This window comes from Salvia splendens, chromosome 18 (genome assembly GCF_004379255.2).
Source record: "Salvia splendens isolate huo1 chromosome 18, SspV2, whole genome shotgun sequence".
NCBI lineage: Eukaryota > Viridiplantae > Streptophyta > Magnoliopsida > Lamiales > Lamiaceae > Salvia > Salvia splendens.
The window spans coordinates 9,620,997-9,643,189 of record NC_056049.1 but is presented as its reverse complement, the minus strand read 5'-3'; the positions used below and the strand labels follow the sequence as shown (position 1 = coordinate 9,643,189).

Sequence of the window (22,193 nt, the reverse complement as noted above, 5' to 3'; positions counted from 1 at the left end):
CGAAAAGAAATGTCTTTATTAACAAGGAACGAAGGGAGTAGTATACGAAAAATTATACAGTGAATTTATAGCGTGACATTACCCCCACATATTGGATCGAATTGAGAAATAATTCATGTATTCATCACTTTTGTGTTCGTGATTGTTTGTGCTGATCATTTTCTAACAAAAATTTAAGATCTCTAGACTCTAATCGACGTCTGATCCATGTTTAAACAATTTTAATGGCGTCCATTTCTTGATTGCGTTGTTCTGCCCTTTAATCATTTTAAATCAAAATCATTTCAATGTTTGGTCAATTTCTGAATTATAAAATAAATCATATTTCAAGCCTCAATAAAATGTTAACTACATATACATAAACATAAACTGCACCAATCAATGAAATAAATAGAATATGAATAAGTTGCAAGCATCTCTTTACCTGACCAAAAAAAAAACTACTATAACGAAGCATTACATATTTTTGTATACTTTGTACTTAAATTTGCTGAAAAGGTCGCGATTGTCACGTTACGGTATAATAATAAGAATCTATATACTTTGACAAAATCAGAGGAGCAGTTGCCCTACTATTATGTTTACATAAAAAGTTTCTCAGATATTCTTTTCCTTTTTCTTTGATTGAAGAAGAAAAAGAATAAGTAAACAAATAGAAATTGTTTTTTTTTTTTATGTCATATGCAGCTTGTATATTAGCTAGATGCATATATTGTATAAACTACTACTCCATGATTATTTGAGTGAAGCCCCTTTGTCAACAGAGCAGGTGATGTACTTCCTCTTTTCTTGTTAATAGAGGTACTTCATCTGTCCCATTAGAAATGAAACGTTTTCATTTTTAGATTGTCCTATTAAAAATGAAACGTTTCTAAACATGGGAACAACACTCTCTCTACTTATTCTCCTCTCTTACTTTACTCTCTCTTTATTAACTCACAAAACAACACTACATAAAATCTCATGCAAAAAACCAAATATTTCATATTTAATGGGACAGAGGGAGTATTTCTTTTCCGCACGGAGTTTTAAAATAGTGTGTTAGTGAATAAAGTAAGAGAGATGAAGAGAGAATAAGGTAAGAAAGATGGTTACTTTTCGCCAAAAATAAAAATAACTCAATTAACTTGGAACTTCTCAAAATAGTAAAATGACTCTATTAACGTAGAATAGTGAGAGTACTTCTTCTATCATATTCATCACCATTGACTTGGTCTTTTACTTAACTCAAATCCAAAAACATCGTATTTTATATATTTCGTTGCTCAAACTTTAAAAATAAGAAATTAAAATTAAATAAGATGATGAATGTCTATCATGGTAACGGGTGGGGATCCTCTGCTGTGCTTTTCAGCACAGCAGCCCCTGCTGCCCCTCCCAACAAATAAAATAATTAATTAAATAAAAATAAAATAAATTAAAAATATATATATTATTTTAATTTGTTGTGAGGGGCAGCAGGGGCTGCTGTGCTGAAAAGCACAGCAGAGGATCCCACCCCCATGGTAACCAATTCAACTCAAAATCCTACCAACTCCAATTGCTATCTTCTCTCTCACACACAAAAGTGAACTCTATAAATACTCAACATTTCCATCTCCCATATCATCAAACAAGCCTTTCCTAAAGCAACACAAACATGGCAAACTCCATCAACTTCTTGTTGATTATAACCACTTTAGTAGCAATTGCTCCTCTCTGCTTCTGCCACAGCACAAATGGAGGATATCTCTACCCACAATTCTACGACCGAACATGCCCGCAAGCTCTAAATATAGTCAAATCCATCGTGGCCAAAGCCGTCGCTAAAGAGCCTCGCATGGCTGCCTCACTCCTCCGGCTCCATTTCCACGACTGCTTCGTTAAGGTACTCACAACTATACATGCCCACAAATATAATTCTAGTCCTATATATCCAGTGGCGGATCCAGGAATTTATATTCGGGGGTGCGAGTCATATGATAAATCATTATATAACATACCAAAAATAAAAACTAATACTAAGAGCATCTCCAGTGGGCGGACATCCCACTAGGACATCCACTAGGACATCCCAAAAACACCTCCTGCCACGTCACTAAGACTTCCCATCCCACTGCCACGTCACTAGGACATCCCCTGCACAATCCGCCCTTCCCATCGCCCTTCCCACTAGGACATCCTGCAATAAAATAAATCACAATAATTTAATTACGTAAAAACGGAAATATAATTTTGATACGGAATACGGGAAAGCAAAATACGGGCAAAAATACATATTCATAAAACATAAAAAAAACATAGTTAGAAAAAAAGCAAAATACATAGTCATTCAAAAAAAGAAAAATACATAATCCAACATCCCCGGCTCACTCCGCGCTGTCCTCGTCGCCCGTGCCGCCCCCGTCGCCCGTGCCGTCACCGTCGCCCGTGCCGCCCCCGTCGTCCCCTCCGCTAATCTTGGCGCCATCATCTCCAATGGGGGGCATCCCCAAATCGCGCCGACATCCATCGATGACATCCTTCAGCATCCTCTTGTACAGCGGATCGGTCGTGTTATGCCACCTATGCATGGTCCGGACCAAGCTTGTCGTTAACTGCGCGCGGGCGAGGCGGTCGATATCTTCTTGGGGAGCGGGGGCCTCCGATTCGACCTCGAACGACCCGCTACCGCTGCTGGTTCCCCTAGCCCTCCGCTGCGCAGCCTTTTGCCCAACTGGGCGACGACGACGGCGAGAGTCTGATTGCGGTAGCGGGGACACTTCGTCGGCTTCCGGGAGCTCGTGCGAACCAGCACTGCTGCTGTATTCACCGGAAGCGTTGATCTTCGTCCGCTTCGCCCAGCCCGATTCGACTCCCCCACAAAACTTTGGGGAATCCTTCACCACGAGAAAGGCATCCCATTGGTCGAATTGTTTGAGTTTCAAGGCTCTGTCAGGGTACTGAGCAAAGGCACGGTTCCGGACATCCTCCTCGGACATACCGCTGCTTGCCTGGCGGGGGTTGTTTTGGTAGAGGCCAGCAAATCGACTAAGCTTAGGCCTCAACCGCTCCCACTGTTTCTGGCACTGTTCGGGAACGCGACGCTTCACCCCAGCCGGTTTGTGTGTGTGGTAGGCTTCAGCGATCCGATGCCACAGTCTGTCAATATGCTGGTTGGCACCGACATAGGGATCCTCGACTATTGCAACCCAAGCCTTTGCAAGCGCGACGTTTTCCCACTGGTTCCAGATCGTCCTCTTTCCCGTCTCCTCCTCATCCTCCTCATCTGCCACCGTTCGTGGGGAAGACCCTGGGGCTTTCCCCTTGCCCTTGCCACGTCCTTTCCCCCTGCCCCCGCCCACATCATCGGGTGTCTGCCTGACTGGAGATATCCCCAACTCCTCAAAAGAGAAAGTTTCTATGTCGGTGAACTGAGTATCCGGAACATAAGTGGAAGGGGTATCAGTAGACTGCGTATCCACAACCGGCCGATAGACATTGTCCGCTAGTGGTTCAGGGCCCCTGCCACCCCCTCCCACATGCATCATCCCCGGCATCATCCCACCCATCCCCATCATATTTGGGGTCATGCCCCCCATCCCCATCCCCGGCATCATCATATTTGCGGTCATGCCCCCCATCCCGGCTGCCCTGGGCATCATACCACCCATACCACCCATTTATCCCATCCAATTGTACATATAAGGGGACATCATACCACCCATTCCACCCATCTGTCCCATTGCCAGAACCGTTGTCGCATTTCCGCTGACGTTTCCCTCCAGGTCGATGGGAAACGCCAGAGTCTGCGACTCGCTCGTGGCCGGGGAGTTCCTATCGTTCTCCATTAAAAGTAGAAATGAAATTTGTAGTAAAAGAAGAGAGAAACTTGTTAACAACAAGTGGTGCAAATGAAATGAAGTTCAACGAGCCGTATATATAGAGTTTTAAAAAAAAAAAAATTCGGACATCCGAGCGGGACGTCCGACCCTTGCCACAGTGGCGGACGTCCGCCCGCCCGTCGCAGGGACGTCCGAGGACACCCGACGTCCTCACGGGACGTCCGTATCCGACCCTAAACGCCACAATGGCAAACGTCCCGGTCGCCCGTCGCGACGTCCGATCGGACGTCCGCCATTGGAGATGCTCTAAAATCAATATATTTTGAAATATACAAATTTTGCAGTCATACATTTCAAAATACAAAAATAAACTACATTATATCTAATTTATTTTTGGACGAGTCTTCATTTCTTCAAAACGATTCACTATATCATCGTCGGATACTTGTAGAAACACATCTTTCTCAATGAAAGTGACCAAAACAATCGTTCAAATGTTGATCACCCATTCTATTTCTCAACTTATTCTTCACAAACGTCATTCCAGAAAACACTCTCTCTACACTTGCAGTGGCAACCGGAAGAATCAAAATCTTGATAAGCAAAACCACACGCGAATAAACCACATATATTTTTTTTTCAACAAGCTTCACCTAAAGAGAACTAATATCTCGCAAATTCTGAAAGTCTTCATCACTTCTCATATCTCCCAATGAATATATCAAATTGGCACTCAAGGTCCATCAAATCAATGTTTGAAAAAAATTATTTTCATCAATACTGACTACAAAGCTTAAATTTATAAATTTTGCGACCAATTTTAATATTTCGGTTATGATTTATGGAGTAACACATTAACACATCTACTTTTGAAAAAAGTCACCGCTAACCTTACTTGACTCCAAGAAACGTTTTTAATAATTCTAAAACTTCCAACGGAAACTTCTGAATTGGAAAGTGTAGACTAAAGATAAGAAATGATTGAATATTTGAAGCTGTATTTTTGTTTGTATGTTTGAATCTTAAAAAATTAATGTAAATTGTGGGGCTTCCGATAGTGACAGCTTATGTCATACCCATTATTCCACACCTCAATTATCGCTACTTGCCACGATTTTTCCTCTTAAAAACTCAAACCATCCTCTCTCTCTCTGAATTTATATTTAAATATATAATATTATTAAAAAAAATTGGGGGTACACTCTTACCCCCATTGTCCCCTCTCCCTCCGCCACTGTATATATCAGTTCGTTGATTCATTAATATCAGCTGACATCATAAAACATATCAGTTTACTGATTCATGATTATCAGTACGGCTTTTGTGATACTCAAAGTCAGCAACTGATAAATTTTATGATGTCATCTGATATTAATGAATCAGTGAACTGATACAGTTCACCATTCATATTTTGATGTGGTTCTCATTTGGTCACATATATATGTGTGTGGTGTAATAGAAGGGATGTGATGCATCGATACTTTTGGACAGCGGTGGAGGCATAACCAGTGAGAAAAACTCGATCCCCAACAGGAATTCAGTTCGTGGGTTCGATGTGATTGATGAGATCAAATCAGCCCTTGAGAAAGCCTGCCCTCGAACCGTTTCATGTGCAGATATTTTAGCTGTCGTCGCTAGAGACTCCACCGTTCTAGTGAGTAAAAATGTGGTCTAGACCGGCCATGCCTATTATATATAACGAAATACGAGATGTAACATGAAAATGTAACACGTGCAGGCTGGTGGCCGAGCTGGGTGGTTCCGTTGGGGAGAAGGGACTCGAGAGATGCAAGTTTGAGTGGCTCAAACAACAACATCCCGGCTCCAAACAACACCTTCCAAACAATCCTCACCAAATTCAAGCTAAAAGGATTGAACATTGTTGATCTTGTAGCATTATCTGGTAAACTTTATATGTTCAGTGCAATTATTAAGTATTTATTCTCTCACATTAATACTACTCCTATGTTTTGGATTGGAAACACACTAAGACAAACACATAAAACGGAAGCGGAAGCGTACCAGAATCCATGTGGAAAGTATCTTATATAGAAATTGTAGGAAAACATGTGAAACATGTGGAATTTCCAAAAGTCTAGGCTTTTGGCCTTTCACTTACTTTTGGTTTATGGTGTCCCTTATTGCAAGACCTTTGAGGTGGCCTCCCCTATCCTATAAATAGGTGGAGCTTAGGAGAGTAGAAGACACCAACAACAACAAGCATTCTCTATCTCTAGCTCTCTACATCCTAGTTCACATATAGGAGCATTGCATAGCTCGATTCTCGGAACTCCATCAAGTTCGCCGGTGCCTAGCGGGTTTGAGGTGCTTCTACACGCTAGGAGGAAGTCGTTTTATCTTTGGGGGCAATACGCCATTCCGTGAGCACTAGCCGGGGCGTAATTTGTCTTGCGGAAAGAGGGCTTTCCTCGACTAGACTTATAAATTTAGTTTGCTTTATTTCCGTTGTAATTTCCATTCCTCTTTTGTTGCAAGTTTCCTTTCGATTGTAATAGTTAGAGTATCGCCTGTACACGGCTTGGGAATTTCTTCCCATTATTTCTAACAATCGCAAGACAAATTATTGTACTCTTCTAAGACAGGATTATACCAATTGAAGTTGGAGGAAACATGAGCACCAAAGCTGGAATGAAGAAACGAACAGTACCAATGTTCATGAGCTACGAAATGGTTAATTCCTTGAGATCTATTCTCTTGAAAATTGTGTTTATCGTTTGTCAGTTGACAAGCAAGACCAATTTTGACTTGGTAGTAATAATTGGGATGCATGGGTTGTTGAATATACCAATGCACATATGGTTCAATATAATTGTGTACTTATTGTTGGAGACAATATTGTGCAAATTATTTGAACGTGTTGTTATAAACAACAAAGATCACGAGGTGATCGCAATGGTCTCCGATGTGAACCATGGTAACAATCCAAATGAATGGTTTGTTGATACAGGTGCCACATGTCATGTGTGCTCCGAAAGAAGCGTTTTTTCTACCTACAAATCTGTTGGAGGTAGAAAAGTACGTATGGGAAACCAAGCCTCTTCTAAGGTGGTTGGTGTGGGTAATGTGTTCCTAAAATTAGGATCTGGAAAAGTTCTTACCCTTAGGGATGTACTGCATGTCCCAGACATCCGAAATAATTTGGTGTCAGGCTCACTTCTAGTAAATCATGGATTTTCACTAGAATTTGAGTGTGAAAAGGTTATATTGACCAAGTATGAAAAGTTCATAGGTGAAGGTCACCTAGTGAATGGGCTTTTTGAGCTGAATGTTACGGTCATTCACCGTGGAAAAGGAATAAGCAATAAGGAAAATGACACATCCTCTTATTTGCTTGAAAGCTCTGACTTATGGCACAATAGATTGGGACATGTAAATCTAAATGCTATAAAAAATTAGTAAATCTTAATTTACTAAAAGTAGATAAATTTAACTCACAAGAAAGATGTGAAGTGTGTGTTGAAGCCAAAATGGCTAAACTGCCGTTCCATTCGGTAGAGCGAAGCACAAAACCTCTTGAATTGATCCATACAGACGTATGTGATTTGAATTTTGTGCAAACAAGAGGTGGTAAAAAGTACTTCATCACATTTATAGATGATTGCACAAGGTATTGTTACCTTTACTTATTAAGAAGTAAAGATGAGGCAATTGAAGCGTTTAAAGACTTCAAAAATGAAGCCGAAAATCAACTTAATTGTCGAATTAAGTGTGTTCGAAGTGATAGAGGTGGTGAGTATGTAGCTCCGTTTGCAGAATTATGTCATGCAAGTGGTATAATTCACCAAACCACAGCTCCATATTCTCCTCAATCAAATGGTGTTGCTGAACGCAAAAATCGAACACTAAAAGAGATGATGAATGCTTTGTTGATTAATTCAGGATTACCCCAGAACATGTGGGGGGAGGCTGTGTTAACAGCGAATCATATCCTGAACAAAATTCCACTAAAAAATAGGGATGTAACTCCTTATGAGTTGTGGAAAGGGAAGAAACCTTCGTATTCATACCTCAAAGTGTGGGGGTGTTTAGCGAAGGTAGAAGTGCCACCTCCGAAACAAGTTGCAATAGGCCCTAAAACAGTCGATTGCATCTTTATTGGCCATGCACTTAATAGTAGTGCCTATCGTTTCCTAGTCCATAGGTCAGCTGTGCCTGGCGTGGCTGAAGGAACAACGATTGAGTCAAGGAATGCTATATTCTTTGAGAATGTTTACCCTTGTAAGAGGCAAGAGGATCGTTCTAGTGAAAGAATGATGGATGAATCCACTAGTTCTAATCCTCCAAAAAGGACGAGGTCAAGTCCTGAGGATGTTGAACCAAGACGTGGTAAAAGAGTTAAAGTTGCTAAGACATTTGGTCCCGACTTCATAACTTTTATGTTGGATGACGAACCAAAGTCAGTGGCGGAAGCTTTGTCTGGCCCAGACGCAGCGTGGTGGCAAGAAGCTATCAACAGTGAGATTGAATCCATCATGAGAAATAACACCTGGGTGTTAGTAGACTTGCCTGAAGGCTGTAAGGCTTTAGGGTGCAAGTGGATTCTAAAAAGGAAATATAAGCCCGATGGTACTATAGATAGGTACAAAGCTCGCCTAGTTGTCCAAGGCTTTAAGCAGAAAGAAGGGCATGACTTTTTGATACCTATTCACCTGTTACAAGAATCACTTCCATTCGGGTGCTTCTTGCGATTGCTGCTTTGCACAATCTTGAGATTCACCAAATGGATGTGAAAACTGCGTTTCTGAATGGTGATCTGGAAGAAGAAATATATATGGAACAACCCGAAGGGTTTGTTGTGCCTGGGCAAGAGCGTAAAGTATGCAAACTGGTAAAATCATTATATGGGTTGAAGCAAGCGCCGTTACAATGGCACTTGAAGTTTGACAATGTGATGTTGTCAAACGGGTTCACTATCAATGAGTGTGATAAGTGTGTTTACATTAAGAACACAGATAACGGTTTTGTTTTTGTGTGTCTTTATGTAGATGATATGTTGATTATGGGCAGCAATAGTGCCATTATCAATGAAACCAAAAATATGTTGAAGAGAAATTTCGACATGAAAGATATGGGTTTAGCTGATGTGATTCTCGGAATCAAAATTAAAAGGAATAATGAGGGAATTGCTCTGACACAATCTCATTATATTGAGAAAGTGCTAAAGAAATTTCACTCGTTCGATTGTGAGCCAGCTAAGACTCCATTGGAACCCAACGTGCATTTGAGTAAGCACACGGGTGAGCCTGTAGCTCAAGAAGAATATGCAAGGATCATAGGGAGTTTGATGTTTATCACAAACTGCACCCGACCAGATCTTGCGTGTACGGTGAATAAGCTGAGCCGATTTACGAGCAACCCAAGCAAGGAACATTGGAAAGCTCTGCGTAGGGTTTTGAGATACTTGAAGTATACTCTTAACTTTGAGCTGCAGTACACAAGATATCCCCAAGTACTTGAAGGGTACTGTGATGCAAATTGGATCTCTGATTCAAAAGACTCGTTCTCGACGAGTGGTTATGTGTTCACTGTGGGGGGTGGTGCCGTTTCGTGGAAATCAACGAAACAGACGTGTATTGCTCGTTCCACCATGGAATCTGAGTTTATCGCATTGGATAAAGCAGGGGAAGAAGCCGAGTGGCTCAGAAATTTCCTAGAATGTATTCCATGTTGGAAGAAGCCAGTGCCGACAGTAGTGATATACTGTGATAGCCAAGCAGTTATAGGGAGAGCACATAGTGGCTTATACAATGGTAAGTCTCGACATATTCGTCGGCGACATAATACCGTCAGGCAATTGATCACAAGTGGTGTTATCACAGTTGACTATGTAAGGTCAGTGGATAACTTAGCGGATCCGTTAACAAAAGGTTTAAATCGTGATCAAATGCATAAATTGCTAAAAGGAATGGGACTGAAAACCACATCTTAAAAGATGATTATAGTGGTAACCCAACCATACGATTGGAGATCCCATGGGCTTGGTTCAATGGGAAAACGAAGCTATATGAATCTAGTTGTAACACTCGGAAGATTTTTAATCTTCGCCCATTCTTTAGAAAGCATTGAGTGTTGTTACCTGCATGTGGTAAGAAGCTAAGTTTTGACTTTTAATGATTCTGAGAAACCTCGAGGAGGTGGGTATTGCAGGATACCTGGAAAAGAATCACCTATGTAAGTGAAGAAGTGTGGGCTGCTTCAACATGTGAATCACTTATGAATCCAAAGTGGTGTTCCATGGCCAGTAAAGGACACAAACGTGAGAACTGATGAGTTTGTAAATAATATTGTGTCAATATTATTGTCTCGGTATACACTAAGGAGGAATGGTTCAAGGCATCACGTCCACCAGGCCGCCGGTATGCCCGATAGTGTTGACTATGGAAAGTTCAAAGCCCCAAGCTACTATTCCAAATGAAATATTGTTTCTCGAGAATTGAGCAAAGGGTCTGCATACATGCATTCATGTCTTGTGTTGGTTTGAGTTGGCAGAGCTCTAACCAATGTGGGGGATTGTAGGAAAACATGTGAAACATGTGGAATTTCCAAAAGTCTAGGCTTTTGGCCTTTCACTTACTTTTGGTTTATGGTGTCCCTTATTGCAAGACCTTTGAGGTGGCCTCCCCTATCCTATAAATAGGTGGAGCTTAGGAGAGTAGAAGACACCAACAACAACAAGCATTCTCTATCTCTAGCTCTCTACATCCTAGTTCACATATAGGAGCATTGCATAGCTCGATTCTCGGAACTCCATCAAGTTCGCCGGTGCCTAGCGGGTTTGAGGTGCTTCTACACGCTAGGAGGAAGTCGTTTTATCTTTGGGGGCAATACGCAATTCCGTGAGCACTAGCCGGGGCGTAATTTGTCTTGCGGAAAGAGGGTTTTCCTCGACTCGACTTATAAATTTGGTTTGCTTTATTTCCGTTGTAATTTCCATTCCTCTTTTGTTGCAAGTTTCCTTTCGATTGTAATAGTTAGAGTACCGCCTGTACACGGCTTGAGAATTTCTTCCCATTATTTCTAACAGAAAATAAGATCGCTTATTTTCAATTCAGTTCCTCAACAATATAAAAATCACAATATGACATCTACGGTTTTAATTAGTCTATGACATTTAATACAATTTGGCAATTTAAAAATAGTCGTACACATTAAATTAGTCATGAGGCAGTTCTAACACGATGGTATCTGCAGGAAGCCACACCATAGGGAATGCAAGGTGCACAAGCTTCAGGCAGAGGCTGTACAACCAGACGGGGAAGGGGAGGCCGGATTCGAGCTTGGACCGGTCCTACTCGGCCCAGCTGCGGACGAGGTGCCCGCAGTCAGGGGGAGACCAGAACCTATTCTTCCTCGACTTTGTATCCCCGACGAGGTTCGTGTTGGAATTATCAATTTGATAACTACTTAGTTATCAAGTTGATTAAGTTAGAAGCTTCTTAAGTACTTAGTTGTCAATTTGATAACCAACTTAGTTATCAATTTGATAACTATCTCTTAAGTAGTAAAATCAAAAATGATCACCACTTATCTTTCCTAAGCCTATATATATGTGTGGGGGTTGAAGGAGAGATCATAACAAGATCAAGATCACAATTCTCTAAACTAGTTCTCTCATTTAGCCATTTAGGAGCATAGTCTCCTCAATTCTCGAAACTCCGAAAGTTCGCCGGTGCCTAGTGAGTTTGAGGTGCTTCTACTCACTTGGACGAAGTCGTTTTATCTTTGGGGACACTACGCCAATCCGTGAGCACTAGCCGGGGCGTAAATTGTCTTGCGGAAAGAGGGCTTTCCTCGACTCGACTTATCATTAGTACTGTAATTTTCTATTTTTGTTGTAATTTCCGTTTCACTTGTATTTGTATTGCTCTTCGGTTGTAATAGTTAGAGTACTGCCTGTAAACGGCTCGGGAATTTTCCCAATTTTATCCAACAGTCGCAAGACAATTTAGTCGTACTCTCGGTGATGTCGGCCGAAGTTACGATGGACGGAAACCATGGAGCTGGAGGAAACGAACACCAACAAAATGGATCTACTTTTTCTGCTGCCAAAACATCGGTGTTGACACCTGTTTCAACCTCGAGGGTGATGCCTCAGGCCGATAAGCCAGAGAAATTTAAGGGCTCTGAATTTAAACGTTGGCAACAAAAGATGTTGTTCTACCTAACTACGTTAGGTGTTGCCAACTTCCTCACGGAAGATGCGCCAGTCGTATCTGAGGAAGAGACGGACTTCCATGTCCGGAATGCCTATGATGCTTGGCATCAAGGCGATTTCTTGTGCAAGAATTACGTCCTGAACTGCTTAGAGGATAGTCTTTATTCTATCTTCGCAGGGACTAAGACCTCAAAAGAATTGTGGGAGGCTCTTGACAAGAAGTACCGCGTCGAGGACGCCGGTACAAAAAAGTATGTAGTTGCAAAATTTTTGGACTACAAGATGGTGGACTCTCGTTCAGTGGTGGCGCAAGCCGAAGAGCTGCAAATCATAATCCATGATGTCCACGCTGAAGGAATGGTCTTACCAGATCAGTTCATTGTTGCGGCAATGATTGAGAAACTTCCTCCGTGCTGGACAGATTTTAAAAATTATCTGAAGCACAAACGGAAGGAGATGAAGCCTGAAGACCTGATTGTTCGTCTTCGTGTCGAAGAGGACAACAGGCGCTATCATCAGAAGCCGGGAAGCTCGGAAGACTCAAAGGCAAATCTGATAGAGCGAGGAAGATCCTCAAAACGTCCCCGCCCGAATGAGAAAGATAAAGGGAAAGGGAAGGCAGTTGCCCGAAAGTTTGAAGGCAACTGCTATAACTGTGACAAATCGGGTCATATGGCGAAGGACTGCCGAAAACCCAAGAAAAAGAAAGCCAAGAAAGATCTGAACCTGGTCGAGAAGAACTTCGATGAGGATGACTTGGCGGCCGTGGTCTCTGAAGTGAACCATGTAGATAACCCAAAGTCTTGGTTTATCGACACTGGAGCGACTGTACATGTCTGCTCAGATCGAAATCAGTTTTCAACATACAAACAAGTCGAAGGGAAGAAGCTTCACATGGGCAACCAAAACTCATCTGAAGCTATCGGCTTGGGAGAAGTGAAGCTCAAGATGACGTCTGGTCATGAGCTGAAACTGAAGGATGTGCTGCATGTCCCAGACATCCGGAAGAACCTGGTTTCGGGTAGCCTACTTGTTAGTCATGGTTTCAAGTTAGTTTTTATGTCTGACAAGTTTGGTACTTTCCTTGGAAAAGGTTATCTTTCCAATGGTTTGTTCAAACTAAATGTAACGGTTGTGCGCCGCACTCCGAAATTATCAAGTAATGAAAATGATGCATCTTCTTACTTGCTTGAGTGCTCCGATTTATGGCATTGTAGATTGGGACATGTAAATTTAAATGCTATAAAAAGATTAGTGAATCTCGATTTACTAAAAGTCAACAAATTCAACTCACTTGAAAGATGTGAGGTGTGTGTTGAAGCTAAAATGACTAAGCTGTCGTTTCACTCGGTAGAGCGGAGCACGAAACCTCTAGAGTTGATCCATACTGATGTATGCGATTTGAAAGTTGTGCAAACTAGAGGTGGTAAAAAATATTTTATCACATTTATTGATGATTGCACAAGGTATTGTTACCTTTATCTGTTAAGAGGTAAAGATAAGGCAATTGAAGCGTTTAAAGACTTCAAAAATGAAGCCGAAAATCAACTTAGTTGTCAAATTAAGTGTGTTCGAAGTGATAGAGGTGGCGAATATGTAGCCTAGTTTGCAGAATTATGTCATGCGAGTGGTATAATTCACCAAACTACGGCTCCTTATTCTCCCCAGTCGAATGGCGTTGCTGAACGCAAAAATCGAACATTGAAAGAGATGATGAATGCTCTCTTGATTAATTCAGGGTTACCCCAGAACATGTGGGGGGATGCTGTGTTAACAGCAAATTATATCTTGAATAAAATTCCACTTAAAGGTAGAGATGTGACTCCTTACGAGTTGTGGAAAGGAAAGAAACCATCGTATTCATACCTCAAAGTCTGGGGATGTTTAGCGAAGGTTGAAGTGCCTCTTCCAAAACAAGTTGCAATTGGCCCCAAAACTGTCGATTGTATCTTTATTGGTTACGCACTCAATAGCTACGCCTATCGTTTCTTGGTCCATAAGTCGGTTGTGCCTGACATAGCTGAAGGAACGACCATGGAATCAAGGAATGCTATATTCTTTGAGAATGTTTATCCTTGTAAGAAGCAAGAGGACCGTTCTAGTGAAAGAATGGTGGAAGAAGCTACTAGTTCTCATTCTCTGGAAAGGACGAATCCAAGTACTGAGAATGAAGAACCAAGACGTAGCAAAAGAGCTAGAGTTGCAAAGACCTTTGGCCCCGACTTTATTACTTTTATGTTGGACGATGAGCCAAAGTCACTAGCAGAAGCTCTGTCTGGCCCAGATGCACCATTCTGGCTAGAAGCGATCAATAGTGAAATTGAATCAATTATGAGAAATAACACATGGGTGTTAGTGGACTTGCCAGAAGGTTGTAAGCCTTTAGGGTGCAAGTGGATCCTGAGAAGGAAATATAAAGCTGATGGTACTATTGATAAGTACAAAGCTCATTTAGTCGTGAAAGGCTTTAAGCAGAAAGAAGGATATGACTTCTTTGATACCTATTCACCGGTTACGAGAATCACTTCTATTCGGATGCTTCTTGCGATTGCTTCATTGCACAATCTTGAGATTCATCAAATGGATGTGAAAACTGCATTTCTGAACGGTGAATTGGAAGAAGAGATATATATGGAGCAACCTGAAGGGTTTGTTGTACCTGGCCAAGAAAGGAAGGTATGCAAACTAGTGAGGTCTTTATATGGATTAAAGCAAGCGCCATTGCAATTGCACTTGAAGTTTGACAAAGTGATGTTGTCAAATGGATTTACTATCAACGAGTGTGATAAGTGTGTTTATATTAAAAACACAGATAATGGGTTTATTATTGTGTGTCTTTATGTAGACGATATGTTGATTATGGGCAGTAATAATCGCATTATCAACGAGACGAAAAATATGTTGAAAAGAAATTTCGACATGAAATATATGGGTCTAGCTGATGTGATTCTTGGAATCAAGATTGTAAGAGATCACGAGGCAATTACTTTGACACAATCTCACTACGCTGAGAAAGTGCTCAAGAAGTTCCGCTCATTTGATTGTGAGCCAGCTAAGACTCCATTGGACCCTAATGTGCATTTGAGCGTGCACACGGGTGAGCCTATTGCTCAAGAAGAATATGCAAGGATCATAGGGAGTTTGATGTTTATCACAAACTGCACCCGACCTGATCTTGCATGTCCAGTGAACAAGTTGAGCCGATTTACGAGCAATCCAAGTAACGAACATTGGAAAGCTCTTCGTAGAGTTTTGAGATACTTGAAGTATACTCTCAACTTTGGGCTGCGTTACACCAGATATCCCCAAGTACTTGAAGGGTACTGTGATGCAAATTGGATTTCTGATTCAAAAGACTCATTTTCGACAAGTGGGTATGTGTTCACTGTGGGGGGTGGAGCTGTTTCGTGGAAGTCAACGAAACAAACCTGTATAGCTCGATCCACCATGGAATCTGAATTTATCGCTCTAGATAAAGCAGGGGAAGAAGCCGAGTGGCTTAGAAACTTCCTAGAAGGCATCCCATGTTGGAAGAAGCTAGTGCCCACAGTAGTGATACACTGTGATAGCCAAGCGGCTATAGGGAGAGCACATAATAGTTTGTATAACGGAAAGTCTCGACATATACGTCGAAGGCACAATACCGTGAGGCAATTGATCACGAGTGGTGTTATCTCAGTTGATTATGTAAAGTCAAAAGATAACTTAGCGGATCCATTAACCAAAGGGTTATGTCGTGATCAAATACTTAAGCTGCTAGAAGGAATGGGGTTGAAAACCACATCTAAAAGATGATTATAGTGGTAACCCAACCATACGATTGGAGATCCCATGGGCTTGGTTCAATGGGAAAACGAAGCTATACGAATCTAGTCGTAACACTCAGAAGAACTTAGTCTTCGCCCATTCCTTAGAAAGCATTGAGTGTTGTAACCTGCACGTGGTAAGAGGTTAAGTCTTTGACTTTTAATGATTATTGGAAACCTCTAGGAGGTAGAGTATAGCAGGATACTCGAGAAAGAATCACCTATGTAAGTGAGAAGTGAGGGCCGCTTCAAAATGTGTAAAATCACTTATGAATCCAAAGTGGTGTTCCATGGCCAGAAAAGGACACAAACGTGAGAACTGACGAGTTTGTAAACAATATTGTGTCAATACTATTGTCTCGGTATACACCAAGGAGGAATGGTTCAAGGCATCACGTCCACCAGGCCGCCAGTATGCCCGATCGTATTGACTATGGAAGGTTCAAAGCCCCAAGCTACCATTTCAAATGCAATATTATTTCTTGAGAATTGAGGCTAGCGTCTGCATACATTCATATTCATTCCTCCGATAGAGGTGTGACTAAGATGTTGGTTTGAGCTTGTGAAGCTCTAACCAATGTGGGGGATTGTTGGAATTATCAATTTGATAACTACTTAGTTATCAAGTTGATTAAGTTAGAAGCTTCTTAAGTACTTAGTTGTCAATTTGATAACCAACTTAGTTATCAATTTGATAACTATCTCTTAAGTAGTAAAATCAAAAATGATCACCACTTATCTTTCCTAAGCCTATATATATGTGTGGGGGTTGAAGGAGAGATCATAACAAGATCAAGATCACAATTCTCTAAACTAGTTCTCTCATTTAGCCATTTAGGAGCATAGTCTCCTCAATTCTCGAAACTCCGAAAGTTCGCCGGTGCCTAGTGAGTTTGAGGTGCTTCTACTCACTTGGACGAAGTCGTTTTATCTTTGGGGACACTACGCCAATCCATGAGCACTAGCCGGGGCGTAAATTGTCTTGCGGAAAGAGGGCTTTCCTCGACTCGACTTATCATTAGTACTGTAATTTTCTATTTTTGTTGTAATTTCCGTTTCACTTGTATCTGTATTGCTCTTCGGTTGTAATAGTTAGAGTACTGCCTGTAAACGGCTCGGGAATTTTCCCAATTTTATCCAACAGTTCGACAACAGCTACTTCAAGAACTTGCTGAGCTTCAAGGGGCTGTTGAGCTCGGATCAGGTGCTGGTGACCAAGAGTCAGGAATCGCTGGAGCTGGTGAAGAGATATGCAGAGAGCGAGGAACTCTTCTTCGACCAGTTTGCAAAGTCGATGGTGAAAATGGGGAACGTTTCGCCGTTGACGGGCCGCAGAGGAGAGATCAGGACCAACTGCAGGAAGATGTCTTCTTCATAATGAAGATTGAACAAAGTTGTTGTTGTTGTGTTTTTCGACTTTGCTTTCATTATTGCTGTTGCGCTTTTCATAAGTTGATAGCCTTCGCTAAGTATGTTCTATATTTTTCAGTAAATTTTATAAATGTGTACTTTTTTTTTAACTTTCATCTTCTTCATGTATGGTTGTTAATCTACATTTTACAGTCAATTTTATTTTTATGCATCGGCTGATTTCATAAATACTTGATTATTTCATGGGTATATATTTGATTATTTTACATTTCTTAGCTTAATTACTTATGGTTTCGTTTCGCAAGATTAAATTCATAAATAGTTTATATATTAGATTTTGATTTATTTTAAAATAAGTAGTAGTATTAAATTTTTATTTTATGGAGTATTATTTAAGATTTAATTTATTTTTTCAATTATTTTTTTTTCATTTGGCAATAAATATCCTCAGTAAATTTTTCTAGTGATCCGACTCAACAAAATATTTGTCACATCCCACATACAAAAATAATACTGCTACTACTAGCTAAAGAAAAAGACATTTGATGATTTAAGTCTATTTAGAGCGAAATCTCACAAATGGAGTACTTAAGCTTATTAAGTAGAGTTGGCTATTTTTCTTTCCTCTAAAAAGTGCTAAAGAGATTAGGTAAAGTACTACTGAAACATCAAAACAGTGTTTGAATAGCAATACGTGAATTTAATTTTAAGATCTGCAATTCGTACCTAATGATTATCATATACAAATACAATAGCCAAAAGAAAAAGACATTTGATAATTAAAGTCTATTCAGAGAGAAATCTCACAAATAAAGTAATTAAGCTTATTAACAAATGAAGTGGAGTAGTAGTTGGCAATTTTTCTTTCCTCTAAAAAGTAGCTAAACTACGTGATGATTTAGTATTGCTTCATGCTATTCTAGTTTAGCCCTTGTGAATGATTTTAGCTTCTAGCTTAGGGCATTAACAATAATGACTACAAAATAAGCCACAATCTACTTTTTCTATATCTACAATCTAAATCTTATTTTATAATTTTGGGAGGGATTTAAAGTTTCATTTGCATTTTTTCTTTTTAGGTAGGTTGAGTCACCATTCAACTAACTCATAACAAATACATTCTATTATAAAACAAATGCTCCCTCCGTCCTAATTAATACTCCCTCCGTCTCATAAGGATACGTACTTTTTCTTTTTTAGTCCGTCTCACAAGAATATGCAATTTCTAATTTTGGAAAGTTTTTTCTCTCTAATAAGGTGAGACTCATTCTCCACTAACAATACTTTAATTACTTTTTCTCTCTACATCTCTCTTACTTTACCTATTTTATATTAAAACTCGTGTCGTCCCCAAAGTGCATATTCTTTGGGGACGGAGGGAGTATGAAACATTTATACGGGATTTTATGTAGTATTATTTTGAGAGTTAATGAATAGAGAGAGTAAAATAAGAGAAATGAATGATGTTGATTCTATTTTAAGAAACATTTTATTTTTAATGGGACAACTTAAAAAAAGTTTTATTTTTAATGATCCACCCAAAAGGAAAATGTTTCATTTTTAATGGGACGAAAGAAGTATATAAAAGTAGGGTCCACATTCCACTGACTTATTTTCTCATTTTTCTTCATAAAGTCACTTTTTAAAACATTGCCGAGTCAAAGTGAGACTATAACTGGCGGATGGAGTGAGTAATATATGCAATCTGTCTATATATGCAATATGCGGAAATCCGTCTATATCGTCCACTTATGTATATTGCATTGTACTCTCTCCGTCCACCAATACCTGGCCAATTTTGTCAGGCACGAGTTTTAAAAAATATAGTAGAAAGTTAATGGAAAAGGTTAGAGGAATGTGGGTTTTCCTTTTATATACTTCCTCTATTCCTAAAAAATGACGGCATGAGTTTTAATGCGTGAAAAATGGACCCACCTCATTACAGAAAAAAAGTTTCCTTTAATAGTATTGATTTATTTTAGGAACATCCTTAAATGATACGTGGTCTATTTTTAAGGGGCGGGGAGAGTATTTTATAATTTGGGCATTTCACGTAAGCATTTTAGGGGTGAATCCGGGTTGAAATTAGGATCCATATTCAAGCCAACCCACCCGGATCCTTAAACCCTGCTTAACATTTCGATTTCTCATTTCTTCAGCCAAACCCCTAATTTCCGATTCCTTCAACTTCATCTCAACCTTCGTAGATCACTGCTATTTTCCCAATAAAATCTAGCATTTCTTCCGCAATGCGACACTATTTTACCCGATTCATTACTCAACCCCTCACCGGCATCCCCAAATCCATCACACTCACTCCCCGAATCGAAACCCCTCTGAAAAGCCATTATCTGATTCGAAAATTCTCGGATACACCTCAGGTGTCGAAGCCCGCCCAATCACATCGAGTAGATGAGATCGTTGACGAGCTTTCTGTTCTCACATTACTCGAAATATCTGACCTGGCCGAGGTTCTGAGGCAGAAATTGGAGATTGATGAAATGCCGATGATGGCAGTTATGATGCCAGGGATGGGATTCGGACCCGGAATTCCGGGGGCGAAGAGGAAAGGCGGCGAAGGAGGAGGAGAAGAAGGAAAAGACGTCCTTCGATTTGAAGCTCGAGGGCGGCTTCGATGCGGGTGCGAAGATTAAGATTATTAAGGAAGTGAGGGCGTGCACGGATCTAGGCTTGAAGGAGGCGAAGGATTTGGTGGAGAAGGCCCCGACTTTGCTGAAGAAAGGCGTGACGAAGGATGAGGCCGAGAAGATTATCGGGAAGATGAAGGAGATCGGAGCTAAAGTGATCATGGAGTGAGGTAAATTGGTCGATCATAGTTACTTATTTTCTCATGTTCTACTTCAAAATGTAGTTGATTTTTTTTAAAAAAAATTTAGATTCAATTGATTCCATACATTTGAACTTGAAATATAATGGAAGCAAGGATAGATTTCTGTGGGAATATGAGTATCCATACATTGAACTTGAAATAGGTAGAATTTTGAGGGGAAAACACAAACTTGCAGTATTTTCAATGTGATGTTTCCCAATTCGTGTTTGGCATTTGTTTAGTGTGTGCTATAAACTAGTTTATGTCCACAATCATTTTACTAGTTACAAAATAATGGTATAAACTGGTTGGAAATTGGAATAGAGTGAGGTAAGGGGGTTGATCATAGTCATTGTTTTCTGTTGTTCTACTTGAAAATGTGGCTGAATTTTATTTTATTTTATACATTTTTGGGTTATAGTTGATTTGATTGATTTGTATGCTTGGAAGCAAGGATAGATTTCTGTGGGAATATACATTTGATGAACTTGAGATAGGTAAAAATTTGAGGGGAAAACACAAATTTGCAATGTTTTGAAGGTGATTTTGGATGTTTCTCTAATTTTTGTTTGACATTTGTGTAGTTTTATGCTGTAAACTAGAGGATATCCGTAGTTACAGAAGTGGAAACTGGTTGAAATAGAGGCCGTGTGCCATGCGTTGATGCTTATAAAGGACCGACCTCATTGTGGAATCATGTGAATCCAGAATAATACTACATGTTCAAGATATTATAGAGGAGGGGAGGTGCTAAGTTCTCGTGCCGTTTGAAGATATTAGTGTTCATAACTCATGTTGATATTTGCAATCCACCCTCATTCATGTTTGCTTAAGTCTTAGTTGATCTTTGAGGAATTTTTCTTGAGGTGCTTTGAAGATTTTTTGTGCTAATGGTGGATATTGGTAGTGGAACTTACCTTACTCACAATAAGGATAGCATCTAGAAGTAGTTTAAGGTTAATATTTTTTTTTCAAAGAGGATCGATAATGGTTCTCCATCAACTCCCGAGATGACTCGAACCCCCGATCTATTGGCTCGATAAATTAAGGTTAAGGTTCAGTGCTTATTAGTTTCTCAAATGAGTGTGGATTTGAATTCATCTTCTGTCTTGCAAAATTTCCATTGTAGTCTTTGATTGTGTCTGGTGTTACACTTTTTTGTATAGTTTGCTGCCTTGTTTACAAATTATAATAGAGCCTTGTTTTGCAAATTTGATTTGTCAATAATGTCCTTGCTTTATGGAGTATTCAATTTATTAGCATTAGTGTAATATTCTACTTCATATAAACAAATATCAAAAGTCAAGTTATATTTTATTGTTAGTGTATACCAATTTATAATATTTAATTTAAGAAAAATAGTGTAATATATTATTTTCTATTTGTAAAAATGTACTCCTAAATTATTAAAAAACAAAGTTATCTTCATATTTATTCGAACTGCGTGCGTATATTTGAAGTTCTTCAATTAAGATTATAACAAAAGTATACGGATATAAAGTCTTTCATAATATTCCTACGTAAGAATATGTTATGAGCATATATATAAAAATGAAAAGAACTTGGTTTGTAAATCATATTTTCTCTCTACACAAAAATGTACAATATATTTATTTGTTAGGTGTTTATGAAGACTGGAGAGTATGCAGTCTAACATTTTTTAACTGGATTTCTTATAGTTCAAACCTGTAACACTTCTTATTTATGCGATAACTTGCACATCATCGCAATTTACTAATATATGTATGAGAATAATCAATTGTCAAGAGCATTTGAAAGATTATTAAAAGTAAATAAAAAACAATGTTAAGAATTTGGATTCCACCAACTTAATAAAGAATTCTAATTAATCGTGATTTTATGTAACTAATAATGTATGAGAATTCAATAATAATACTCCTATAGTATATTTGTCTTAAAAATAGTGCTCTTTGTTTCAACTTAGATGAGAATTTCCACTTTAGCACAATAATTTATATAGTGGTGTTTAATGAACTAAACTATAAATACTAACGTATGAGAGAGAATAAATTAAAAAAAAAAGAAGAAAATAAGTGGGGAAATAAAATGGAAATAAAATGATAAAGTGTGAGAGGTATAATTATTGTCAAAAGAGATAATGGTTTTATTACTCCCATCGCTTGTCGTAGTTTTCTTTTCTAGATTTGATTGGGGTGGAGTTTGTTGCTCCCTTTCTTATTGTTTTT

The 22,193-nt window shown here is 39.5% G+C and overlaps 1 protein-coding gene and 1 pseudogene across 1 annotated transcript; both read left to right on the top strand.

The window, feature by feature from the left end:
- Positions 1-1,639: 1,639 nt before the first annotated feature.
- On the top strand, positions 1,640-17,305 carry LOC121777075 (peroxidase 72-like). The gene is made up of 6 exons (XM_042174210.1): positions 1,640-1,867; positions 5,266-5,461; positions 5,542-5,706; positions 11,016-11,196; position 13,493; positions 16,930-17,305. Exons 1-6 carry the CDS (start codon positions 1,640-1,642, stop codon positions 17,161-17,163), a joined length of 1,005 nt encoding a protein of 334 aa, XP_042030144.1. The 3' UTR covers positions 17,164-17,305.
- Positions 17,306-19,299: 1,994 nt separating this feature from the next.
- Positions 19,300-21,177, top strand: LOC121776207 (annotated as a pseudogene).
- The last annotated feature ends 1,016 nt before the right edge of the window (positions 21,178-22,193 follow it).

Bases quoted from the DNA above. Each gene is read 5' to 3' on its own strand.
- LOC121777075 (XM_042174210.1), top strand. From the start codon at position 1,640: ATGGCAAACTCCATCAACTTCTTGTTGATTATAACCACTTTAGTAGCA. The intron at 5,462-5,541 runs GTAAAAATGTGG...TAACACGTGCAG, and splicing joins AGACTCCACCGTTCTAGTGA to GCTGGTGGCCGAGCTGGGTG. The intron at 5,707-11,015 runs GTAAACTTTATA...TGGTATCTGCAG, and splicing joins TGATCTTGTAGCATTATCTG to GAAGCCACACCATAGGGAAT.